The 24137-nt window shown below is 40.2% G+C and overlaps 1 protein-coding gene across 1 annotated transcript; it reads right to left on the minus strand.

Moving 5' to 3' along the window:
* Positions 1 to 812: 812 nt before the first annotated feature.
* PIWIL1 (piwi like RNA-mediated gene silencing 1) lies at positions 813 to 10959 on the minus strand (the record flags this gene model as incomplete). Its single annotated transcript, XM_080355478.1, has 18 exons — positions 10842 to 10959; positions 10287 to 10501; positions 9563 to 9684; positions 8906 to 8986; positions 8272 to 8469; positions 7797 to 7908; positions 7240 to 7360; positions 6511 to 6628; positions 6269 to 6383; positions 5135 to 5322; positions 4470 to 4546; positions 3930 to 4126; positions 3555 to 3658; positions 3364 to 3434; positions 2684 to 2837; positions 1973 to 2101; positions 1547 to 1694; positions 813 to 929 (listed from the first exon to the last, which is right to left on the minus strand). Exons 2-18 carry the CDS (start codon positions 10398 to 10400, stop codon positions 813 to 815), a joined length of 2166 nt encoding a protein of 721 aa, XP_080211604.1. The 5' UTR covers positions 10401 to 10501; positions 10842 to 10959.
* Positions 10960 to 24137: the final 13178 nt, after the last annotated feature.

Below are 24137 nucleotides of genomic sequence, written 5' to 3' on the forward strand. Positions count from 1 at the left end.
TATTTTTGTTTAAATGCAAGCTTGTTAAATGAAAATCTCAACCAAGAAATTTAGTTCATTCTAGTTATGAATTTGCAGTTGTCTAAACCAACGATTTTTTCACACTACGTAGCAAATATGAAGTTTCTAGTTGGTCTGTGAGTCACTCAAAAGGGCAAAATATTACAACCCCTTCCAGAGGCTTTGCAGCTTAGTGCAATCTGAAAATAGAGCCTGGATGACCAAGAATGGCTGATACCCTTCCTTTGCAAAATAGAAAACAATTTAGGAGACAAAATTTTGCCCTGGTTTTAACAACCAAGAAAAACAAGGAAGCAACAATTGCATTTTAAAAATTGAAGGTGTAACGTGCTAACGGGAGAAGTTTGGGTTACAGTCCGTGTAACTACAGAACTTGTGTGCTGAAAAATAATTCTGTGTAAGACTTGTCCAAAACATGAATAAAAGCAAGAACAACTGACCACCTTCTGTGAAGAATCCCACAAACACTTTAGTAAGTAAATATTAAATAAGAAAATATTAGCGTTTTTGTAGCAAGCGGAGGCCTATTCAAATGCTCTAGTTTTTTCCTGCTACAATGAAACTTAAAGTTTCCCACCTGCACATATGATTACCCCACGCACGCCTCCTAAGAAGAAAACAAAAAGCAAAAACTAAAAACCAAACAGCAACCAAAACCATTCCCCTACCCCCCAAAAAACAAAACCCAAACAACCAAACAATAAACCAGCCCCACAGCACCAGCAGCCCCCAGCCAATGCTACGTTCCCTGGGCAGGAACTGCATGAGTTTTTTTGGCTGGTAATTTAACTTCAAAGATAGTAAAGTCTGTCTGAAAGCACCAGGTTTGGTTCTCTGTGAATGCTTTGACCTACAAGGAAAGCCAGTTTGTGAGCATACTGGCAAGGAGCAGGTACTCTGATGACACCCTGTGAAAGAAAAGAAAATATTTCAAGTCATTTAACTAAGCACACACTCACTGGAACAAGGAATCCTGGATGCAAAAGTCTCGATACATGTAAACTTTGTATTTCTTGTAGTTTATGCAGATTTGTGAAAACATCATATAAACTGAACAAATTGAACAAACATGCGCTACAGAAGAAGAGATGCAAAAAAACTTCCCAACTCCATTCCCCTCCTCCCTGCAAAAAAGCCTCTTATGCAGGTTTACTTTTGAGGCTGGATCTCACAGAAGGTGGGACACGGGTAAGTCATGTGAAACATTTACAGTTACTGCACTGACAAATGCAAACCACATCCAGGCAGGAGCCGTGTGCTGATCTTGGCGTGGAACTGAAGTCTGGGGATAATACTCAAAAAAATCTTTTCTAGAGAGAATAAAGATTACTTTGATCTTCAGACTTCAGAGAGATCACATAACCATAAAATGCCTAGCTCTCAAGCTACCACTCCAGGTCTAGAAGCACACTTGCACACTTTTTGGATGTGCATGGCTGTTTGAAGGACCTTTTCCTACCTTCTTGTGGGTTGTAATTGTATAGAGACGCACAATCTTAGATAAATATTATCAGGAAATACTTACCGACCAGTTATAGTACATGTGGCAAAGTTTGTAGGTTAAACGTTGTAGATAATCCGGTTTCAGTTTTCCAGTGTCATAAATTACATTATAATGAGTGGGTGAAACGCAGCCATTTCTCACTGCCTGACTCACAATAAAGAAATCGTACCTAGAATAGAAGGAACAAAACCCCAGAAAGGACTGAAAAATGTTGATATATACAAATACCACATATTGGAAACCATGAAACAATTGCATAATGAATTCATAAAATTTAAGCTTCTCCACTTCTTTCATTTACACATTCACTATGATTTCTTTTGAGAAGGACATAAGTGTGGAAAGGGTTATTCTACTTTATCTCACAGTCCATTTAATATCAGATATATTCCCTCTATTATCAGGCTGCCAGCAAACAGAAGAAATGTTATTTACATACTGACTTACCATTCTGGTCTGGTCACCTCCACATCCACAACAGTACCAGGGGGTGGGTTTTTCAGTCCTCCTCCGCCACTCTGAGCAAAGAACCTGGTATTCACTCGTTTCTTCACAACTATCACAGTAAGTCTTGGACTAAAATAAGTGAAAAAAAGACATTAAAACAAGCAAACAAATTCAAAAATATCCTGAAAAACTACACTGAGAGTATTTCAGAAGCAGATTCTCTAGAGCTTCAAATTAAAAGCAACTTTGGAGCTCTCCAGGGCATTAATTTCACATGTAAGTCTTCACTAATTAATTGCCTTAGACTAAATAAAACATTGTTCATAACTGCAGATTTTTTTGTTTTGGGTGTAACTTTGATACTATTTCTCACCAATCCTCTCATATTTTACTTCACAGGGAGACAAAACAGACCAAAAAGGGATCTTCTGGTCACAGATCTATTTCTACTATCTCTCTCTACCTCATCTTTTCATAGAGAAAACACTGTGTTTTAACAGTATTTTTGGTAAAGAGCAAGCCAGAAACAGCAGCTAGGTAAGCAGTTTAATTCCTACCATGTAAGCAATCCTTGGAATAGTAGTTATCTGAGCTCAAGTAAAATAAACTCCAAAGAAAAGACAACACAATCTTCATCTGTAACTACTTTTTGTACCCCAGTGTATAATCCTCTTACATTATAAAATAGGGGGTTGGTGGAACCAGACTTACTTGTAGTCTTTACCGACACTCTTCAAGCAATCCAGAAATTGAGGCACTTCATAATTAACCAAAGTATTCAGTTGTCCATCTCCAACACCATCACGATACACAATAATACGAGAGGGCAAACACTTATTCCACTTGTACCAGTCTCTTAGAGCAGCTTAAAAACAAAACCAAACAAACAGAGTAAAAGCTGTTAGCTATAATGACAATTCATTCCAAAACAAAAATGGGTTTTTCTTACTGGAAAGCACAGCAGTAGGTTTTGAAACCTAAGGTCCTTAATCTTTCAGCAACCTGAAACAGGTATGCACCATGATACACAAATGTCACTGGCAAAGAGAATTCTGGTTTACCTGTGTACCAATACATATAAAAAGAAATTAAGGAAGTTATCTACTCTGCTGGCCTCTCTCACAGCAAGAAGCTGTAATCATTTAAAACCATCTCCTTTGAAGCACATTGAAAAGTAGTATTTAATGATTCTTACGAAATACAGTACTGAATAACATAATGTACACAAAATGTTATTAATTTTCAGCAATATTTACAGCTGTATTTTTAATCTGTTTTTATCTAAGTGCAAGTTGGTGCTGCCTCCCCTGAAGGCAGCTGAGGTGTGTTTTGAGGCAGCTGAACTGTCATTCCTTAGACCTGACTCAACACGAGCAGAAAGCTGTCCTTACTTTGCAAGCAGGCTTTAAGCCCATCCACAAGTTCTTGCCCACGACTTTGAACAGCACAGCGCGAGAACCACCTGCGAAGAACAAAATGAAAGATGGCCTTCAAAGCACTTCCCAGGCCACTTTTATGATGGCCCACCACATTCAAGCTACTTTCCAGTTAAGGGAAAAATAGAGATTTATTCAAATCTTACCGTGTCATCGTGTGATTCATGCTAGCAACAAATCCTGCAACTGACTGCTTTCCAGCTATAGTGTCATGGTAACAATCAATGCCCACAATCATTACCTGTTTTAGCTTAAAAGGAATCAATACAGAACATGTGTTAGTATGTGAAGACCCGCTCAAGCACCCTATAGTTTAAAAGGATCGTGACATTTCAGGACACGTAAGTAAACCACAGAATGAAATGTCTCCTTATGTCATATTTAACTTCATGCCTCTTCTCACAGACACAAAACAAACTACACAAAAAATACTCAGTTTTATTTTTTGGAGGGAAAAAGGTTTGCTTTTTAAATAAAGCTCAATAAAGAAAACAGTTAACATTTTTTTAAAAATTACTTACTGGGATCTCAACACTCCAAAGTTCTCCACCCATTTTACAGTTCATTTGTAAGGCAATTTTTGTTGCTATGGCCATACAACTCTGAGGCTTGCTTAAAGTGCGAGCAATCACACACTGACTTGGAATGGGGCAATCCGTACACAAGTATTTCTTGATGGCATCATACTTATCCTTTCGGGCACTAGACAAAATACAAACTACCTTTAAAGGAAAAAAAAAAGAAGTCTTAGGCAGTTGCATTCTCAAAATTACAGAACAGTTTTAGCTCTCTAGGAAAATATTCTCGTGCTCAAGAAAATTATTCAAGTGTTTGCCATGAAAGAAATACCTGCACAGTCTCAGTGTCTATACATCAGGGTCAAGTACAAAGGCTCTTTTCCCAAAGGATACTCATGGTTATTCTGGGGTTTGAACAGGAATATGAGTAGACATGTAGTAGATACTCAGGAACCAAGAGTTTTATTTCTGAGAATGAATCCCCCTAGTTTTAAAACACCAGTTACAGTGATTAATGTGATTTGAAACTATGGATTCAAATACATACTATGTTTGTGTCACGGGTAATACTTTGCTGTAAAACCCTTAAATAAGCTTCTGTTCTATCATCTACTTCAATCCTGAAAAGGAAGAGGAAAAAAATGTTTACAGAAAAAATCTAATAGCTATTAAAACTTCAGCAAGAACATAAATGCTCATTATGAATCAGCACTGTATGAAGTGTTTACGAATAGCTATAAATGTGACATAGAACATTCACACGTTTTTAAGATTAAGAGGAATCCTCCCCAACTTAGGCTTCCAAGAGCAACAACATTCAAAATTAAGAGCAAGCACGTGTACTCAAGGGAAGATATTTGCAATGAGAACACGTCAGAATACCTCCAAAGTCAGCAAGAAAATACGTACTCCTTCTTGTATTACTAATATCTCCACTTGAGACGGTTTTGCTCAACGGCTATATGCCTAATAGTTTGGTTGTGGCATCCTTTAATCCCCAGCAAAAGCTCTCAGAAATAAAAGTGTAAGAAAATCAGTCACTAGAGAAAACGGAACAACTGGCATACTGAAAGCAACTTTGTTTCATTAAAAATCTCAGTAGTGTGACATACTGTACTACCTCCTCATTTAGCAGCCTAAGCTTGCTAGCAGACACACCTTAGTAAGTATTAAAATGATTTTTGCACCAGCTTTCTAAAGACACTTACATAGTTGCCTTGTTCATTTTGATTCCCATAGATGGCGTGACTTTAAAGAGATTTTGAAGTAAGGTATTAGCAGCATCATAGTTGCGCCGTGTGTATATTAATAACCAGTTGTCCAGAGGCTTTGCGCAGATTAAGGGAGCTCCCCTACTTTCCTTAGACCAATCACCAAACTGAGGATTGTAATCAAACTGGAAATAAGAGATGGGAGAGAAAGAAAAATCAACACCCAACCAAACCAGCTATACTACAACTACTTCCTGATGCACTTCAAGGACAAACTGCAACACTTCTGTCTAGAACAAATGACTAGATTTTATCTGTTCTTTTACTGCTATTGTCCCTAAATTACAACAAACTTTATCTACCCCCTTCAAGAAATCCTACACTCTTCAAATGTTTCATTCATAATTATGCAAAGATACTTATGATTTTTAGTCCAGATAAGTTGTTACTATTTGCCGCACAGATTTTGTGCTACGTAGTTATTTATGTATTGATTTTTCTTCAATTTTCTAATAAGGTAACTGCTTGATAAAAAGAAAAACATTATTACAAAGAAGATATCAGATCTTTTCAATAACAATAAAAAGCTTTACCGAATACAGATACACAGATCAAGCTATTGTAAAATGCCCTTTTCCATCAAGCATCCATTCAAAACAGAAGACTTCTACTACAGAGCAAATACACAAAAGTTTTAGGGCAATCTGGCTTAATTGAAATCTAAGTTATTCATACTGAAGAGTTGCCTCACGTTTGAGTGAACAGATACTGTATGTGTTTTACCTACTGAACTGAAATAATTAGTGGCTTTTCATTTGAAAGCCTTGGTAATTTAATAAATGGCAACCAGCTAGAAACCTCTCTAGTGTCATAGTTTGTGCATCTGAAATGATTTTGTTATGAGAGACAGGCTGTTAAGGAAAACACTACTGTAATGCACGGCAAAAAGTCTTCTGGGGCTCCTGAACAGAACCTGTGAACAGTTTGTGAGACTCCTGTTTGGACAAAGACTTTTGTATAATGTTTTCTCTCATAATCTTTCATTTATAAATCAACAAGTAATATTTCCTTCCTTAAGAAACCAATTCATCAGTGAGAGATCCAGGAGATATTAGAAGTTGTTTTATTTACCACATTTCCTGATTGAAGGATCTTTTCTCCTTGAACAACTCTTCCCGAAAAGGATAATAAATTAGAATCAAAGCTTAAACCCCAGTTTCGGAGTTCCTTCTGAACGTTGTCATCTCTGTTTCAAAACAAGATTGAAATTAAAACCAAGAAATCTGTTCTTGCTGAGACTTTTCTTTTTTAAAACCAGCAGAACTTCCAAAGTTTCATGACAAAGAAGTACAGAAGATATTAAGGTAGCATACTTCTGGATGTAGTCAATGAATCTTCCAATTTCACGTTGCCTTTGCTCCGGTGGCAGTCGTGTATGAATTGCCAAGTCCTTCATCATATTAAAATCATTACGCATCTTCTCAGTTAATCCTGTTAACAGCAAAATCTTTTTCTGAGTATAAGTTACACCAAGGACTAAGAAAACTAAACTTGCACGTCATGCAGACTAACTATGCATGTACTGCGGACACATTAAGTGGTGTCAGCAGTAATCAAGGTTTCCAGTTGCTCCCTGCACACACATTCCCACCTGCACAGAAGAAAACAACGGATTTCTGCACTTGAGAGGAAGCCACCCAAGACATGCAGCTCTTCATTTGCATTTCCAAAGCAAAAGAAAACAGTACTGAGACAGACAGGTACTGCTACCGCAAAGTGAGTATCTCAGAGGAAAATACATATTTATGGATCTTACAAAATTACAAGTTTACAGGAAATTTCTCTTTTTCAACAGAAGTTCTACCACCAAAAACTCTACAAGTTATAAGCAGACCAATGTTGAACACCATATATAAAGACTATGCAACATCAAAACCCTTCAAACTTTTCAGCTTCATTTAAACATCTAACTTGTTTCTAAATTCACATTTCTACAAACAAAACATTTTGACTCAACTTGGCAAAAGGGTGCTGTGAAAACACCAGTTTCAGTAGGCATTATGGTTTGACAGATGCTTTGGTATGAAAAAATGCTACAGTACCTGTTAAGAAGCACAGTTCTGGAATTAGAACCACAGGTCCTGGCATCAAGTTTCCTCTCTTCTTCCTAAGCTGACTGATCAAGACGGGCTGGTTCAAGTCGGTAATTTCTTGATTATATTGCTGTATGAGAAATATATGTTGTATGTTAGTCTATTCATAACAAACAGTCTGTTTTCTTAATAATAACACTCTCTTTAGAAAATGAATACTTTTCCCAAAAGAAAGCAAGCCAAAAGCAAGAGAAAAAGAGAAAATTTATCATTTGGAAACTCCATCCTGAACTAAAATGGATAATATAAATTTTGCTTCTAGTTCATTAAGTCCCATCCTGTTTTACAGTTGAAATTGATGCGCAAAAAGATCTGCCTGACTCACTGGGATGGACTACTCATGCTGCATAGGTTACCTACGGTTTTCAGATTACACAGTATCCATTAAAAATAAAATTCCGTTAAAGAAAAATATTAATTACAGATGCATGCATCGTAACTAAATCTCTACCAATGCCGTAACGTTTCAAGTTAAAGCATAACACACACACTGACAGTTTTCATACCCTTTTGTAGTAGTCCACATAGCTGATCTCAGAACCATCTGCTTTCCTAAAGGTACATTGTGGATTGGCATCCCAGTCGATGTCATCAACTCTGTATGTTCTGTTATTGTACCTAAATAAACAATTTCATCAGGTTTTCTTAAATCTTAAATAGAAAAGAAATAAAACTGTGGGATGCAAAAGTTAACAGCAGTACTCATGCAAGTTGGAATTTTTGCTATCAGCAGCAGTAACTTCAAGTTTTCAATCGTAACAGGTTATCAATTCTACTAAAAGCTAAACTGTAAAATCAAACAAAACCAGAACTAATCCAGTATGTACTTTCTGCTTTCATAAATGCTGTCACCTCGATTAGTTTGCTAGCTCGACAATTATATAATTTTCATGCTTTCTCATGCTTCATTCTATACTTCAGGACACAGAACATCCAAAAAAAATAAATAGCTCTCTAAGACAAGAGTCCAAAGAGACTTACTTTGTCAGAACAATTACACCTATCAGCTCTTTAGCACAGACATCTCTGAATTTTTGCTGTTCAACCTGGTAATACAGACTGTACATACAATCCAACACTGTTTCACTGCGAAGAACCTTGTGGCTTACATCCATACATAACATAATGCTTTCCTCATACTGGAGGATAGAACTTGTGAAGCCCGGCCAAACCATTAACCTGTCAGAAGAGAACATACAGAATCTTAATGTGCTTTAAAGCATCTCTATTCTCACCCCTTAAGTTACTATACATCTGTCCACTTTCCCAGACACTAGAAAGCAGGAATTTACATGTCAGATTAAATGGCTTTCAGAACGAAGGCTGGACACTCCTGAGCTTTAGAATTAAAGCATTCAGAGATCTCAGCCCTACAGACAGTTAAGCAAGGTTTCTGACACTGAAGTAAAATGTAACAGCAGAACACACACTGGAAATGAGTAATGAGATCTTAGACACACAAGACACTAAGTCAGGAGAATGAGGTCTCATGCCTCCTAGGAATACCAGGTTTTAGGTCCATGGTTTTATTACAAGACAAACCATCAGAGCAACATCAAAACATGACTCTTTCTCCCTGCACCCCTCCTGAACCGGAGTATCCATTTTGCCAAACCTGTGATTAGGGATGCTGATTGGGTCATTGGGGTTGTAATAATTACGTCCAATCTGCTGCAAACTCAACATCTTCAAAATCCTAGAAGTTGAAATACAGGTGTCATTTACCATTATTATTCAGTTTATCAAACTATGCACGGTCCCATCCCTCCACAAAACCTCATTTCTTGTTCATCTGACTAGATGAAACAGACATGAATGTGAACTTTCCATATAACTCAATTCAGAAAGGCCATGGACACTTATTAATGATAATCAGTTCAGAGCAAGTTAGCATACAACCCAACCCTTCACCAACCAGTTGAAGGTAGCAGTCTCAACAAGCGACATTTCACATGAACCACGTAGCCAAGGTACCAAGGTTAAGTGGAAAGACTCCAGCAACAAAAGTAATTTGTCAGTTCAAGGCCCTGCACTACTGTTTGCTCGGAGAAAAGGTATAAATTCATTTCACACCAACATGTGCCAGAAACATGCATCTAACTGCACATTAAAATGTTGCCACATGTGGTTGGCCACATAGTAAAGGTAGCCACAATGGCTTAAAAATTTACACATATAAATATTGATTTGTTGTCCACCATTCAGGAAGGAAAAACTTAAGGCAGATACTTTCAGAATGACTTCTTATAAAGACATAATTTGGACAGCAAACCTTCTAAAAATGATGTTGTAAAATTGCAGGCATGTAGGTGAATTAGGTGGCAACTCATTAGTCAATGTGATTGTTATCTTCACATCCTCTCCATTTCGGGTCCTACTACACACTTGAGTAACCTGAGAAAGTGAAGTTAGGTTAATAAAGCTAGAGGCAAACAGAGCTACAGCTGTACTTTGCTCAATTAATATAAAATTGGACTTGCACCTCAAGATTCTAAGTAACCATTCAAGACTTAGCTGAAACAAGAATTTGATTTCCTACTATGACGGTGAACTACAACCTAAAATGCTTTACTTTTTTGGGTGAAGATGACTAATGGAATATAATGGAGACCATCCCCAAAGCAGCTGAATTCAAGATGAAAACAGGGAGATCCCTTACCCATTGCCATCACGGGAAAAAGACTCACCTTCAGGAAATAAACTTAATTGCCAATTAATATATATTTAATTACTGATGCAGGTACTGGGAGGCAACAAGGCAAACATTAAAACACACAGTGAACACACCTTCCCTCTCTCCCTTTTCCAGGCTCAACCTTGAGTCCAGACTCCTCTGCACCCCTGCTAACACCACCGGTTACACTCAGTCCCTTCAGTGAGGCCAAGAGCAGCACAAAGCACATCAATTCTCTACTTTCACCCAGACGGGTAAGAAACATTAAGCATCATAAAATGCAAGTCAAAATAAAAAATAAAATGGCATTCTCATATCACACCTTATTCCCTAGTTTTTTTGGCAAGAACAATATTGATCCGTCAAATGCATGTGTCTTTCCAATTAGCTCTTCATGCTGGAAGAGCAAAGCTGATCGAAGACGGCGTGCTTCCATCTCTGGGCTGTAGCTAACATGGTACTGATACAAAGCCCACTGCGGTCGAGATGTCAAACGAAAGTAATTTGTAGTTAATTTTATCGCAAGACCTGAGGAACCTAAAATGAGAGGCAAACATCTTAGTAGTTACAAAATTTTACCAGTTTACAGTAATTCAACAGCTTTGAGAAATTTCAAAAAACTAAAGCATTCAAAGATTAGAGGTCAGTTGTGTTCTGGAACTTCTAGCTCAGTAAGCTGTAGGAAATGCTCACACAGGCACGGTGTTATCATAGACACCTGCTCATGAGAGATTCTTATAGTTCCTTCAGTAGTCAGGAAAACTCCCACATCAAATGAGGTAAGCATTTAGATCAGTAACCTGCCCCCCAAAAGATTAGTACCAGGTATAAAAGAGATGAGTTTCCACCAAAACATAAATTTCCTTGGTGGACATACCAGTTTTTGAATCTTGAACGTGTTCTATGGCTTGCCGAGTATTTACCCCGAGGTCATGGAAATCTCTACGACGTCCACCTCTTTCTGCTAAAGACAATTCCTGAAATCCTGCAGAAATCTGTAATCCTGTTTTGAAATTTGAGGAAAAATTAAAATCAAGTTGTACATACTAATAAGAATTAAATACAATTCCATTTTGAAAGTCAGATACATACACAATTAAGAGAAATTATGAAATGTTAACTTTCAGCTTTTGCTATATAGTAAATTAATTTTAAAATAGCACTCATGTAACACATAAACTTCTTCAGACTTACAGTTAGCTAGTAAGAAAACAGAACAGCTCACTAGCCAGATGAAAAACAGATGTAAACCCTTCAAATCAACAGCCTGATCTGCAAATATAGGGAGGACAAATCTTTCATTTCAGCTCCAGCTGGTACTGAAACCTTTAAATACACTGTAATGTGAAACAGGTAAGAAAGCTTAATTTCCTTATCAAGACTGAGGAAAACAATGAAATATCAAGATGAAATTTACTATTGGTATTCATGCAGTTAATGGTGTGAATTGCTTTCTTATTTAATGTTTAAACTATTTTGATAGAGGAGATGGTACAGATGGAGCAGGGCACACAAAGTAGTTTTCAAGATTCCTGGATGTTATACTGCACCTCAGAATGACAATATTATCATCACAAGGTATGTACAGTGAACTTTCCAAATCTTAGAAATAAATCTCCTTTGGTAAGAAAAATCAGAAATACAGTCAAAAGAATGTCTTAATTGCATTCTCTTCAAAATAATTGGCCTTGTGGGCAATGAACTTTTCCACTCTTTCTGACCTCCTGGCCTTTTCACATCCTGGCTTTGTGGAACATCCCGAGGGACCTTCTGTCGTCCACGGCCACCAGGTTCTTCTGATACTGATGGAGGAACATGTGGCTGCTGAGGTTGCTGACAGCCGGGCAGCTGACCTGGCAAAGCCTGCTGGACCTGCAAGAGTTGGGAACAACTTTTGCCACTGCAACTGAAGAAACAGCACACCTGCCAGAGTACACCAAAACAATGTCATCAACCAAGTGCAGAACATTCAAATATCCAAGTGCAGCAGTTAGATAAGTTTAAATCTTTTTTCCTATATTAAATAGCAGTGTTATTACTTTGTACTTCAAACTCCAAAATAATGTACCTTTTCTCTTTCCAATCTCTAAAATTTCTAGACTTCTCATTTTTAACAACTCCTCTGACACTTCGAGTAGCTGACATATTTTTTAATTTTACTGTCTAGTGAATAGATAATATTAAAAAGTTTCATGCCTGGCAGAACAGCAAAACAGGAGCTTCAGCCATGAAAAATCCCATAATTCAGTTTGATGTTACCAATTGCCATCTGCCCCACAAGTCAGCAGTTCCCCCAGGAGTGATCAAGTTCTCTACTTTAAGTATAAGGAAGCAAGAGGCCAGTACCAAGGATGATCACAAAACCCGAGCTAGCAAGAGGAACCCCTTAACCAGTGTCACACGACCTGCCAGCATTCCATTCCTGGAGTTCCTCTACTCCTTTGCTCTCAGAGCTCTTGGTACAGGTCTTCTGATTCCCATATGCATGTTCTGACACTGAACACATGATCCAGTAACTAAGCAGGCCTCTCTGTTTAGACTGTCCACCTCATTTTTACACATTATAAGATCTATCAAAAGTATACCTTTTAAGTCTGAAAATACCCATAAGCACTACTGCAAAGATCAAATACACACAACTTTAAAGAGCATATGTGTTAGAGTCCAGTACTGTCACAGTAACAGCATGTTATCACAAATTTTGTGCTCCCTTTAGTATCCACAAATGTTGTTCAGGAAAGATCAGTTCTGCTTCGCCTGTTTCATTTATATTCCACCCTTGCTCCTGAAGGTAGCCACACTATCACCTACAGAGATTCTCCAGCCCAAGAGGCAGGCAGTGAGCCCTGCTGTCCCGAGCTGACTATACCCCTTTCCCATCCATTAAAGGATCAGAGCAGAGCTCAACACTGAGTCATAAACTGACAGAAGAGGTTATGCTGGAATAGGCTTCACTGTATGGGACCCAAAGCAAGATCAATCGTGAGGTCTGACCAGGTTGCTCAGAGATTTATCCCACCTCCAGGGATGTACATTGCACAGCCTCAGTGGCAACTTGTTCTAGAGCCTGACTGTCCTCATCACAAACACATTTTTTTCTGTGTCCAATCAAAACAACTCTTGCTTCAATTTGTACCTATTGTGTCTCATCCTCCCACCATGCACCATTATGAAGAGCCAAGCTCTATCTTCCTGGTATCCTCCTTGGTGGCTGCAGTCTCTCAACTGAGAAAGAGTTCCCAGGCACTGAGCAACTAATCCTCTTTCCTGCCTCTGCAGCAACACCACAGGGTTGACAGGACATCAGCAAGGAAAGACAGGCCCCTGACCTCCTTAAATCTCACTAATGCTTTTTGATAAAAACTTCAGTAAGAACAACTTGGTGTATTATAATACTTCTGTATCAGTATATTGTAGAAGTCAAATGATAAGGTTCAATTCTAAAACACATGGCTAGTTGTTTCCTGCAATCAGCATAGATTACGTTCTCACTTAAACTGAGATAGAGCGCATGCCTAAGCCCTCATGTTCCAAACACCTAATATAAAACCTCTTATTCATTCTGCAACCTCTTTTTAACTTGTCTTTGGAAACACTTCTGGAACTAATCCTCTTGGAGGGAGATACACACAGCTGACAAGGTAGAACAGTGGCAGCTACACAGAAAAAAAAGCCAAGACAGACTTGTCTTCACTCAGACTGCATCAATATTCACAGACCATGTCAAGCACCCAAGCCTCACCATTCCCCTTACTTTCCTCTTCACCCACAGCAGGACACTGATATCACCTCCTGACTTCTGCTAACAACTCTATTCAAATCGAAGAAATCACGTTTGAAGCAATTAGGTCTTTTAGGTTTATAAATTCACTATTTCCACTAGCTCTGTTACACCAACTGTATTACATCAGAGTACTTGTAAGCATGCAAAAGTTTCCTTTATGAAAAGAAGTTAATGTAACTATACCCCTAAAACAATATATACATACACACATACCATCTAGCATATTCGCCTGATATTAAAATAAGAAGCAGCTGAGCTTTGACACTGCAAAGCCTAGCTGTGCTTCTTAAACAGAGAACCAACTTACAGATGCAGCTCCTACAGAAGGAATCGCAGCCTCCTGTCCCAGAGGTCTTCCTCTTGCTCTGGCTCTCGCTCTTCCTGTCATCTTCTCTTCTAAGATAAACCACCTACAGCATTAGTGTTCAATCTTCTCCTTCCCCCATCCTAATTCCACTAAATAATATGAACACTATTCACTCTTGTTTAATTTCATCTGGTTCAGTAAAACATACCCCCTTCTGCAAACTTCCCTGTTCCTGGATCTCCACACCAACACAGCCACAACAGGGAGTATAGGGAAGTTACAGCTCTTTATAGTCAAGTTTGAACCTGCTGGCACAGTCCACCACAAATTCTGAGGCTGTGAAGAAAGTCACCAAGGTTGGAGAGCACAGCAGGATCTGCAACCTCAGCCAAGCATAACTCAGGGCTTGCTGATGTTATTTTCAAGTTATAATTGAGACTCAATTCAGACTAATTTGCTACCTTACCCTGGGGGCAGCACATGCTTCACCCACAGCACACACCAACCCTTAACACCTGGTTAGCTCCCCGACGGCGGAAACCAGCCCAGAGACCTGTCCATCCCCTTCTCCCCACAGCAACCCTTCCTTCTGCACAGGCTCGCCCCCAACTTCTCCCTCAGCCTCCAGCAGCTTGTGAGGCCAGAAACCGCGCCCACAGGCGCCTCCACCGCCAGCCCCGCCGGGATCTGGGCGTCCCCTCAGCCCGTCCCCGGGCAGGGAGCGGCTCTGCTCCCACCTCACGACACACCACAGGTCGCCCTCTTCACGATGCCAGACGACTTTGTTTCCGCGAGGGCCAGCTGTCACTCCAGCAGCCGAAGGCGCCCGCAGGCCGGTCCCTCGGACACAACAGTGGTCCCGTAGGGGCCGACCGACCACCCCCGGCGCCGCTGCCCGCCGCTCAGCCCCGGCGCGCAGGCGCAGACAACCCGGGCGGCACGTGCTAGCTGTGCAAAGCGGGAACGCACGCTCTCCTCCGATTGGCTGCCGAGTCCCGAGGAACACCGAAGCGTCCCGAGGAACACCGAAGCGTCGCCGAAGAGTCCCGAGCGCTGACGAAGTGCTGCCGAAGTGCTGCCGAAGAGTCGCCGAAGAGTCCCGAGCGGAGCCGAAGGCGGCCGGAGCGCAGCGGGAGGCGGCTGGCTCGGGTCCCCGCTTGCTCCTTCGGGCGGCGAATAAACCTGTCGCTGAGCGTTTCACCTGATAATGGTGACGCGCTGGTGTCCACAGTATGAGGGTCGGGGGTCCCCCCAGGCCACCCCCGAGGCAGGCTGGCGCTCCGGGCTCCCCAGACACCGTCACCCCCGCCGCCTCCCGGGGGCCGTGCCCGGTGTCCGTGGTGCCCCTGGGCAGAACCGGCGTTTTGAACCACGTTGGTCACCGGTGTGACAGGAGAATTTTCCCGCTAAAAATTATTTTCTCCTCATGCCACTTCTTGCTTGAAAAATAAATTTAAGTTAACCAGAAGGTGGAGCAATAAAACAAGGAATAAAAGTCTTGAAAGTGTTTTTCGGTGAAGGACAGTGTCAGCAACATTTACAATGATGTTGCTTAAAGTTCTTTTCCAGAGATACAGGCAGCAGTAGTTGTCCTGGCATAGGGTGGAAACTGTGGGCAGGAACAGCTTCACACAACCCAGTTAAGATGAGCAGTTCTGAACACCAGCAAACACCCTTCCATGGCGATATGTTCAGCAATCACACAGAAGGAAAAACACATATTTTTCTAAGTACCAAGGCTGATTCAATTGGTATGATTGTTACAGAGAACCAGAACTTGTATTTTAGATACTTCACGACAGAACTAATATATCTTACAACTTGGAAGTAGGCGGCGCTAAGTGCGAATTAACTGTACACAAGCTTTTCCACACTTCTCTGCAAGGACAGGGTGTCCAGACAGCACCCAGGCTCTTGGCACACACTGCTGCTGGTTTTAAGCGTGCCTTTGCTTAAAGATGAGATGGTTGCAATGCATCTGGAGGCACTGGCTTCCAGGGACAAGAGACAACATTATCTAATAAAAAACTTACCTTCATAAAAGACCAGTCTGATCTCATGAGGTCATTTACAATTTTTCAGGTACCTTCAGTGAGAGAGGACAAGGTTCCTTTTCCTTTTTAACATTAACACTTAAATAATACAAATATCCCTTTTTGTTTTATTTAGATTACCAGTTTGTCCCTGAAGCCAGTTTTGTGCTTCTCATTGATGTCAGCATAGCAACCCACTTAGGAAGCCAGATTCTCTTTTACAAGTTAAAAAGAAGAGCTTTTGAACTATGAAAGTGTGGGTATCACCGCTTAAAGATAGCTGAAGTACTTTGAGCATGTGGTTTTTATTATTCACATATAAAGGTGGATAAATATTGAACAAACTCAATACCTACACCTAGATGGAGCATGTTCGTGCTTTTAGGAGCCGTGATTTCTGCTCGCCATCCATACTGGGAATCCTCATTGCTCTGTCACCTGCAAAACTCCCCAGTGGGCAGAGGGTTAACGCTGCAGAAACACAACATGCAGGTTTTCTTGGCTCAGCAGTATTTAAAGATAAACAGAATATAAAGATGTTGTCAGAGTCATTTACGTTATGTAAATCATGAGAAAGCAGAATGTGTGTGTTGGAAATAGTTATGTTTGTTTATTCATTTAAAATATCTGCTGTACTTAATGTTTATTTTCCTTATGCCAAATTCCTTACGTTTCACTGCAGAACTTAATTATCTTTAGATGGGAGTAGTTAAAAGTACTTAATCAGGCTGGCTACCTACAGCAATTCCTTCTAAAGTGAAAATAAACATCAACAATGCGCACGCTCATTTTTATATGTGCGCTGTCTGACAGTTAATTAGTACTTAATATACGATAGCTTCCAATTTGATTTTCACAGTCTTTCAGACTTGTTTTCTTTTTGTTTTAGCACTTGTAGCCCCGTTCAAACCGTGACTCCACAGGTAGGCTCAGTGAGTTTTCACAGGCAGAGGGAATGTGGAACTGGCACCGCACCAATCACAACAGGTGCATCGTGTCCTATTCCTGGCTCGTTTCTCAGGAACACTGAGCAAAACAAGATTTCGAAATTGCTAGCTGTTTGTATTTTATATTTTCTATGTTGCCACAAAACCCTACCAATGCTGGACTTCCATACGTCGAAATATCACATATGAAATAACTTTTTCACAGCTACTTGGCTTGCTCTTTGCTTTGATGTTTGCTTGACCCATGATGCAATGATTTTTTTGCCTTCTGCCTCCTGTTGCTACAATGAGCCATTTCCCATACTTGTCATCTCCAAAGGGGAAAAGACCATGTGGAAACAGAACAAAGAAAACAGAACAAAAGAAAATCAGGGATTTTTCCAAAGGCCCATTTGATGTACAAGTATAAACAGGAAAAAGATGCCCGAGGAGGCAGGAGCCAGGAACTGTATGAGCAGACAGCTGGTAACTGGTGTGGTTAACAGCACTTTGGCCTTCTGAATGGTAAATAAATAAGTGATTCCAAGGCACACAGTGAAGAAAAAGCTCACGTCAGTACCTTTAGTGTAATGTTGAAGTGTACTGCAAACTCCTAGCAATGAGAGCTGGACTCTTCATGTCTTTCTTCTAACACCAAGTCCCGATATCAATAGCTCTTTTGGTTGTAGCCTGAGAAAAGGCAACACCTCGGGATATCAGAATAAAAAGTATTGTCTGCTGCGGTGAAGCAAGAAAAGATAAGGGACACTTCACAACAGAACACAAGAACTCATACATGTGGCTAGAGTTTTAAAAGCCCAACATGTTGCTCATGGATCTTAACAAATACATGTTAAAAAAAAAAATAAAATGGGAATTGCTTAAAAAAATACTTTAAATTCATGTTCCTGTGGTAGATATTAAGTATTCACATATCTGGACCACAGTGTTTTTACATTCTTGATTAGTTTTTTTCTAAAGCTAGAGAGGCAAGGTTTTAAAGACTGACTTACTATCTAAAATAATGTCTCACGAGTTAACAGTCTTGGTTCTTCTCAATGCAAGTTTTTAATGCCACATTTAATTTGCTGTAATGATGCTTGGGCTAGCAGGACGGATCTGCCCACGCGGTGGAGCCCGGTTTGCTCACCAGGCTGGGGAGCAGGGAAACAAGTATTCACACAGCAAACCAGAAAGCAAAAGGCATGTTATGGGAAAAAAAAGGCTACGAAGGAGACAATACTCAGTTTGCTGTATAACAAATACAATGCAATGATTTTCTCTCAGGAATACATTTTTCAACTTTGTGTTTCCTCTGCTGTTCTCTAGACTATTTCATCCCTAATTTCTGTTTTTCCTTCAGATCCTCACTTCTTTTTCTGAGTCCCTATTCTTTGTAATTCTTCTCCTAAAACATCACTCACTCTATTCTTGGCATCTGTGTAGGACTCTCTCCAGCTCCGCTTGACAACAGTGTGTTTTGCTCCAACAGAAGCAAACTGGTTTTCTGTTCCATGCTCCCTGTTTACCAGGGTATCTAATCGCCGCCCTTATCATCGCTACTCATTCCAGGCCCTGTTTTGTCAGCCTGCACCCTCTTTTCCTGAAAACAGCCTGGTATGTGCAAACCATCATATCCCTGCCAAAATTTCCTGCGCTGTATCAACTTAACTCTTATTTTCTGTTAATTTGCGTCCATTACAAATTCACATCGGTCCTAGCTAACATTTAATTTGTATCCAAATCCTGAGCAAAGTGACCAAGAAGTGATTTGACCTAAGTTCTCAATAAATAGTCACATTAAATGGAGAGGTCACATTAACCAGGCAGGAACACGGCCTTCAGAAGCCAATACTGTAATTAGATTTGTAAAGTGTATTGTATAAAATAAGAAAATCTGTAAGATGTGGGCCTATCCTTTATTATCTATATTTTTAAATAATTAGAGAAGATGGAGAATTAGTGTATCAAGAATGTTAGAATGGAACTGAAACAGCCTTTTGGTTCAGGTATTATATAGTAGAACTTTGTGTTATTCCAAAAAGCAATGGGACATCTTTCAGGAGAGAGACTAACAAGAACTCTCAAGTTTAGGGAGATTGATTTCAGCTCATTTAGCAACCCAGTTTGATCTAATTGTCTTTTTATTGCTCTGAACATTCCTGAATTATGCAGAGAATTTGGCTTATGTGATTTAGTGTTGGATTAAAAAATGTCACATCTTAACTTTCTTTAAAATAGTGTAGAACTTTGTTCACAGTCAACGAAGTTCATTATTTTTGTGTTCAAAGCCCAGCTGCAGGCCTGGAGCACTTCTCATAAATATCAGGAAGTACCCGGAGCCACACTCAGAATGAAAGAGTTGATCTGAACCTTAGATCTCAGCTTTAAAGCTGTAACGTACAGCGAATTTGGTTTCGTGGTAAAGGAAATGGTAATTGCCGGAGTATGTTTTCTTAAGCTGCAAAATCATTTTTGAAATGTTTTCGCCGAGACCTTTGTCGGGGTTGTGCATGAGAACGAGTGGACGTGCAGCCCAGCGTCTACGTGCCACCACAGCCCCCGGTTTGAACATCAGTGTCGCTGGTGCAGACGGAGGCAACGGGGGATGCTCCCTCATGCACATCAGATGCGCAGTCACAGTCCTATCGAAAAAAGTGAACTAACAACTCCAGCATTGCCCTGGAAGGTGGGTCAAGTTCTTGATTATCTGGCAAATATACTTGTGAGAACCCAAAACAAACCCATAAGTGATACCCTTAGTTACAAAAGTGCAGAGCAAATTCCTCAGTATACAAATAAGGCATTAGAAAAGGCACTTTTCTCCCTACAAATCCAGAGTCTGGTCTGCGGGGCTGAAAGGAATGGAAGAGCAAAACTACCAAACACGTTTCTACATGTTTTCTACACCTGGGTAGCTGCATCAACCAAACCACACACCCTGTATTCTGTTTCCATAGCAGTTTATTTAATCTGAACATTTTACTGCATGAAGGTGACTGTCTTTATTGTAATTACATGCAAAATAAAATAGGAATGAAATAAAATTCAGTGCTCACTGACCTTTTTCAAAGGATGTTGCATCTAAACATGTACTTCTTTCTACAAGTGGCAGTATTTACTCAAAGTTTACTGCTTTATTCATGTAAGTGATCCACATAAAATATAACCCTTAAGACTGACTGCTGTGCTCTTGAAAACCTGGCTTTCTTGGGTACTGCATACAGCAGGTGTAGAAGGTATATTTCATATGGCCTTGCACAAACAGGAAGCCGGGCAAAAGTATAATTATTTATTTGCAGCCGACATAAGCAGAGACATATGTCTGTTTTCACAGTTTCAGTGAATCTATCACAAGCTGCCTACTAGTTTGGTTTTCATATTAGTTCAATCTCTCATTTGTGCACTTGAATTACTGACGCAGATGTCGATAACGGAGAAAATAGCAAGAGTTATTATCTGGATTCTGATGGGAATCAACTCTCACAACTGAACTAATTTTGCTGTAGATGAGCAACTGTTTTTCAATTTCTCTACCTTAACAGCTGGGTCATTTTGCTAAGTGATAGCAGGCAGCGCTCCGTCCAATGGGACACCAGCAGCTTTCTGCAGAGCTCCTAATTTATTCTAAGCACTCCAGAAATAAACACCTGGGTTTTCATTACCTAAATGGTTTACGTGACAAACTTTCAATTGAGGTGGATGGAGGAACAGATTATGTGCTTCTAATGCGCAATATAGAACTTGAATATCAAACTGATACTGGAATCTCGCGCTTTGATGCCGCCTGTTCTTGAAGGGGCCGAATTTCAAATGCACTGAAGTTTCAACTACAGATTTCCTCAGCTGCTCCAAGTTACTCTCTTGTAGTTGCCCGGCACAAAACTCTTGACAAAACTGATCAGGTTCTTCACAGCCAAGGGGCAGCTTAGGAGAAAACAAGTCTCTCCAGTCAGATGCACACAGGCCATGGGTCACATCCATGGCAAGACAGGCAGGAGACTGAAGGCTCATAAAAGAGACGGGAACCAGAAGAATGAGTAGCAGGCACGGTCAGAACATTCACCTACTGACAAGCTAATTTCTGTGTCCTCTCAAACTCAGCCTAAGCAAAAGATATGTGTGCTACATGAATTATTCCTTTAGGGGCAGCTTAATATCAGCCATTCATCATCTTGGGCATCTTTGGAGCATGCACTGGCTTATTTGCGTGAATTACCTGTGAGCTGAAGGCACAGTGAGGCCAGTCAAGAAATGAGAAAGCAAGAGAGAAGAGGGACCATAAGCATCAGCTCTGCATGACTTGGACGATCAAAAAGGATGGACACCACTATTTGAAGAGACGAGTTGGAGGGCATTCACTTGAGAGGGGGTTCAAGTGGAGTCTAAGTGGGTGACAGTGCACCCTTGAGGCCCTGAATAAGGCCAGGAAATCATTTCTGAGTGGTGGTAAAGGGGGACTGGAGCCTCGTCCATGGCGTGTGCGGGGCCTGCAAGCGTGGCGGGGGAATCGCTGTCGCTCTGCAGAGCTTTCCTGCTTGAATCAAGCCAACATCCATCTATAAATGGGAAAAGGGACAGAGGGGCTCCAGTCCAGCTTGCAGATGTTAGGCTGGCTTAACATGCTCACTATCCGGGACTCTGCCTGAGTCTTATTTACTGTGCAGGGGAACTCTGGCCAACAGCCAAGGCATCTTTTTTACATTGAGACCCTCGTTGCTCATCTTAGGTGCAAAGTTTGTAATACTTCGGCAGCTTCTGCTGTAGCTATAAAATGCTTCAAGTGCATCTTTTTGCTAAGATAACAATGATACAGCAACCAAATGTGCAAGACGATCTCTGAGATGGTCTGGGAAGCTCTGGAAGCGGCTCTGAAGTGTGTTGGGTCTGTACAACCCCCTGCGTGCCAGCGGGAAGGAGAACATGGGCTGGTTTGCTGGGTTATGTACACACAGCCAGGCAAGAGCCAGCTCCCAAAAATGCGGGCCAGAAATGCCCATCGCCTTCAGAATTCTGCCAGGGAAACAAAACCCCATCCAGAACACAGGAAGATGTTTTCAAAACAGGTTCTCCTTCACATCGCTTTGTTCTGGTTTTCTCATTCTCAAACATCCTGTGCTATGCAAAGGCAACTGGCAGACGCTATAAAAACACAGCGAAATCTTCCAGCCTCCCAGTAAGATAAAAAGCACCAGCTTCCAGCCCTTGGAAGTCATTAAGTACATTTTTAAAAGAAGTGATTTTTTTAGGACACAGAATTTTTCTAAACTTCAAGAGTTTTTAAGGGTTCCCACCAAATCCAGCTTTATGGTCTTATAGTGACAAACAGGACATCTGGTTGTACAGAGCAAGAGACACAAATCAGTCCTAATGCCAAAATATAAAAATCTCTGACCCATTTGTGATTTTTCTGCACTGTTAGTGGCAAACAGAGAGTGAAGGATAGAGCAGCGATGCTAGATTCATCAGCCTTAATTTGTAAATAGCTATAAAACTCATTCTTAAGGTTTATCCTTTATGATTTATGAATTAAAAAAATCATTTTAGCCCATGTTTTCCTTATTTCTGTCTGACTCACTTCTCTGAGAGATGCTACAAATAAACGTTATTTTAAGCAAAATCTGTACATTTGTCTCCATCAACTGCTCTTCTTGCATTCAGGACTTAAGTATTGGAAGTTTGCTCTACTCAGACTGTGTTGTTATTTCACCTTTGTCACCACTAACCTTTGGATTTGCACAGATTCTCGTCTCTAAGTATCTTAATTAAGCAGAAATTATGAGCTAGTGAATTCATTTGATAGCATCTCCTGAACTAAGTACAAATGGGTGATGCTAAAACTGCTTACTCCATGGATTTTAGCTGGGAATCATGAGCTGAATTTCATTGCTACTGTTCAGGGAAGTAAAATAACAAAAAATATATATACACAGATTCACTTCCATTTTTTCCTTTCCCTTTGGCTTCCTTCTTATCCTTCTTTCAACAGGAGGACTTGTCTGGACCATTGCTTTTGGACCGGATAACTACCTAGATAATTAAAACTGTAGTTATTTTTTTCCTTGAATCTTTTCAGCTCATTAATTATAATGGCTATATTGATATTGCCTGACAATCTGTTTTATTATAGCCTAAACTAATGCTAATCCTTTGTTTAATTAAGAAGATATATAGATGAAGGCAGATGCAATGTCTTTTTGTAACAAAGGACCTGCGCGGTGCTTTGGGAAGCAGACAGAAAATAAGACATGTCACATTTCAGCCAAATGAAAAAAAACTGCAAGTAGGGCATTAGTCCAATGCTTTTGTATTGTGCATTTGAAAGTTTGCACCCAGTGGGTGGGGCAAAAATAAATCAGGGCCTCCTATGGTGAAAATGTATTTGGGATTCAAGCATCTAGAATCTGACCCCATCTCCTGCTCCCCGGGACTGTCAGCTGCTTCGGGGCTCGTCTGATATATCCCTCCTTTTCTCACTTCTGAGAATTTTTAGCTGGGAGTGTGTTTGAAAACACTTCAGAAAAAGGGTGGAAAACACAGAGTGCCTTCTTTGAAATACACTCCTTTGTTAAATTCCTTTCCCAAGGGGAAAGAGACTCTCAAACACCTGAGGGCAACAAATGACTCTATTCAATCCTCTCACAAATGACCTAATAAACTCCCAAAGGGTTACAACAGCTTATTTGTCATCATTTCTTGTCAGCTATTTATAGCACCAATGTAAATTGAAGCAAAACAATAAATACCTGAGTTATTTTCTTTATTTTGAAGATTCTTGAAAGGCCAAATGGTGCTTTGCAATTTAAAAACCCTAATAATTAATTTTGCAATCTAATTTAGATCATTCTCACGTATACAAAATGTTACGTTAAACAAAGTTTCTGTCAACCTACATGCAAAACATGTCACCATTTCAGTCACCTCTCCTGGGATATTTGCAGACAATGAATTTATAACATTCTGGTTTGGTTAACTTTTAAAATGACAAACCATAGCCTGATGGACCATGTTACAAATGATCCTGCTGAATAGATCCCGCTATGGCCTTTGATGAGAGAGCATGGTGGTCAGCATGGTAGGAAAGATCCTGGTCTCAGTAACAGCAATTTGAAGATGTAGTAAC

This window comes from Nesoenas mayeri, assembly GCF_963082525.1.
Source record: "Nesoenas mayeri genome assembly, chromosome: 17".
NCBI classification, from domain to species: domain Eukaryota; kingdom Metazoa; phylum Chordata; class Aves; order Columbiformes; family Columbidae; genus Nesoenas; species Nesoenas mayeri.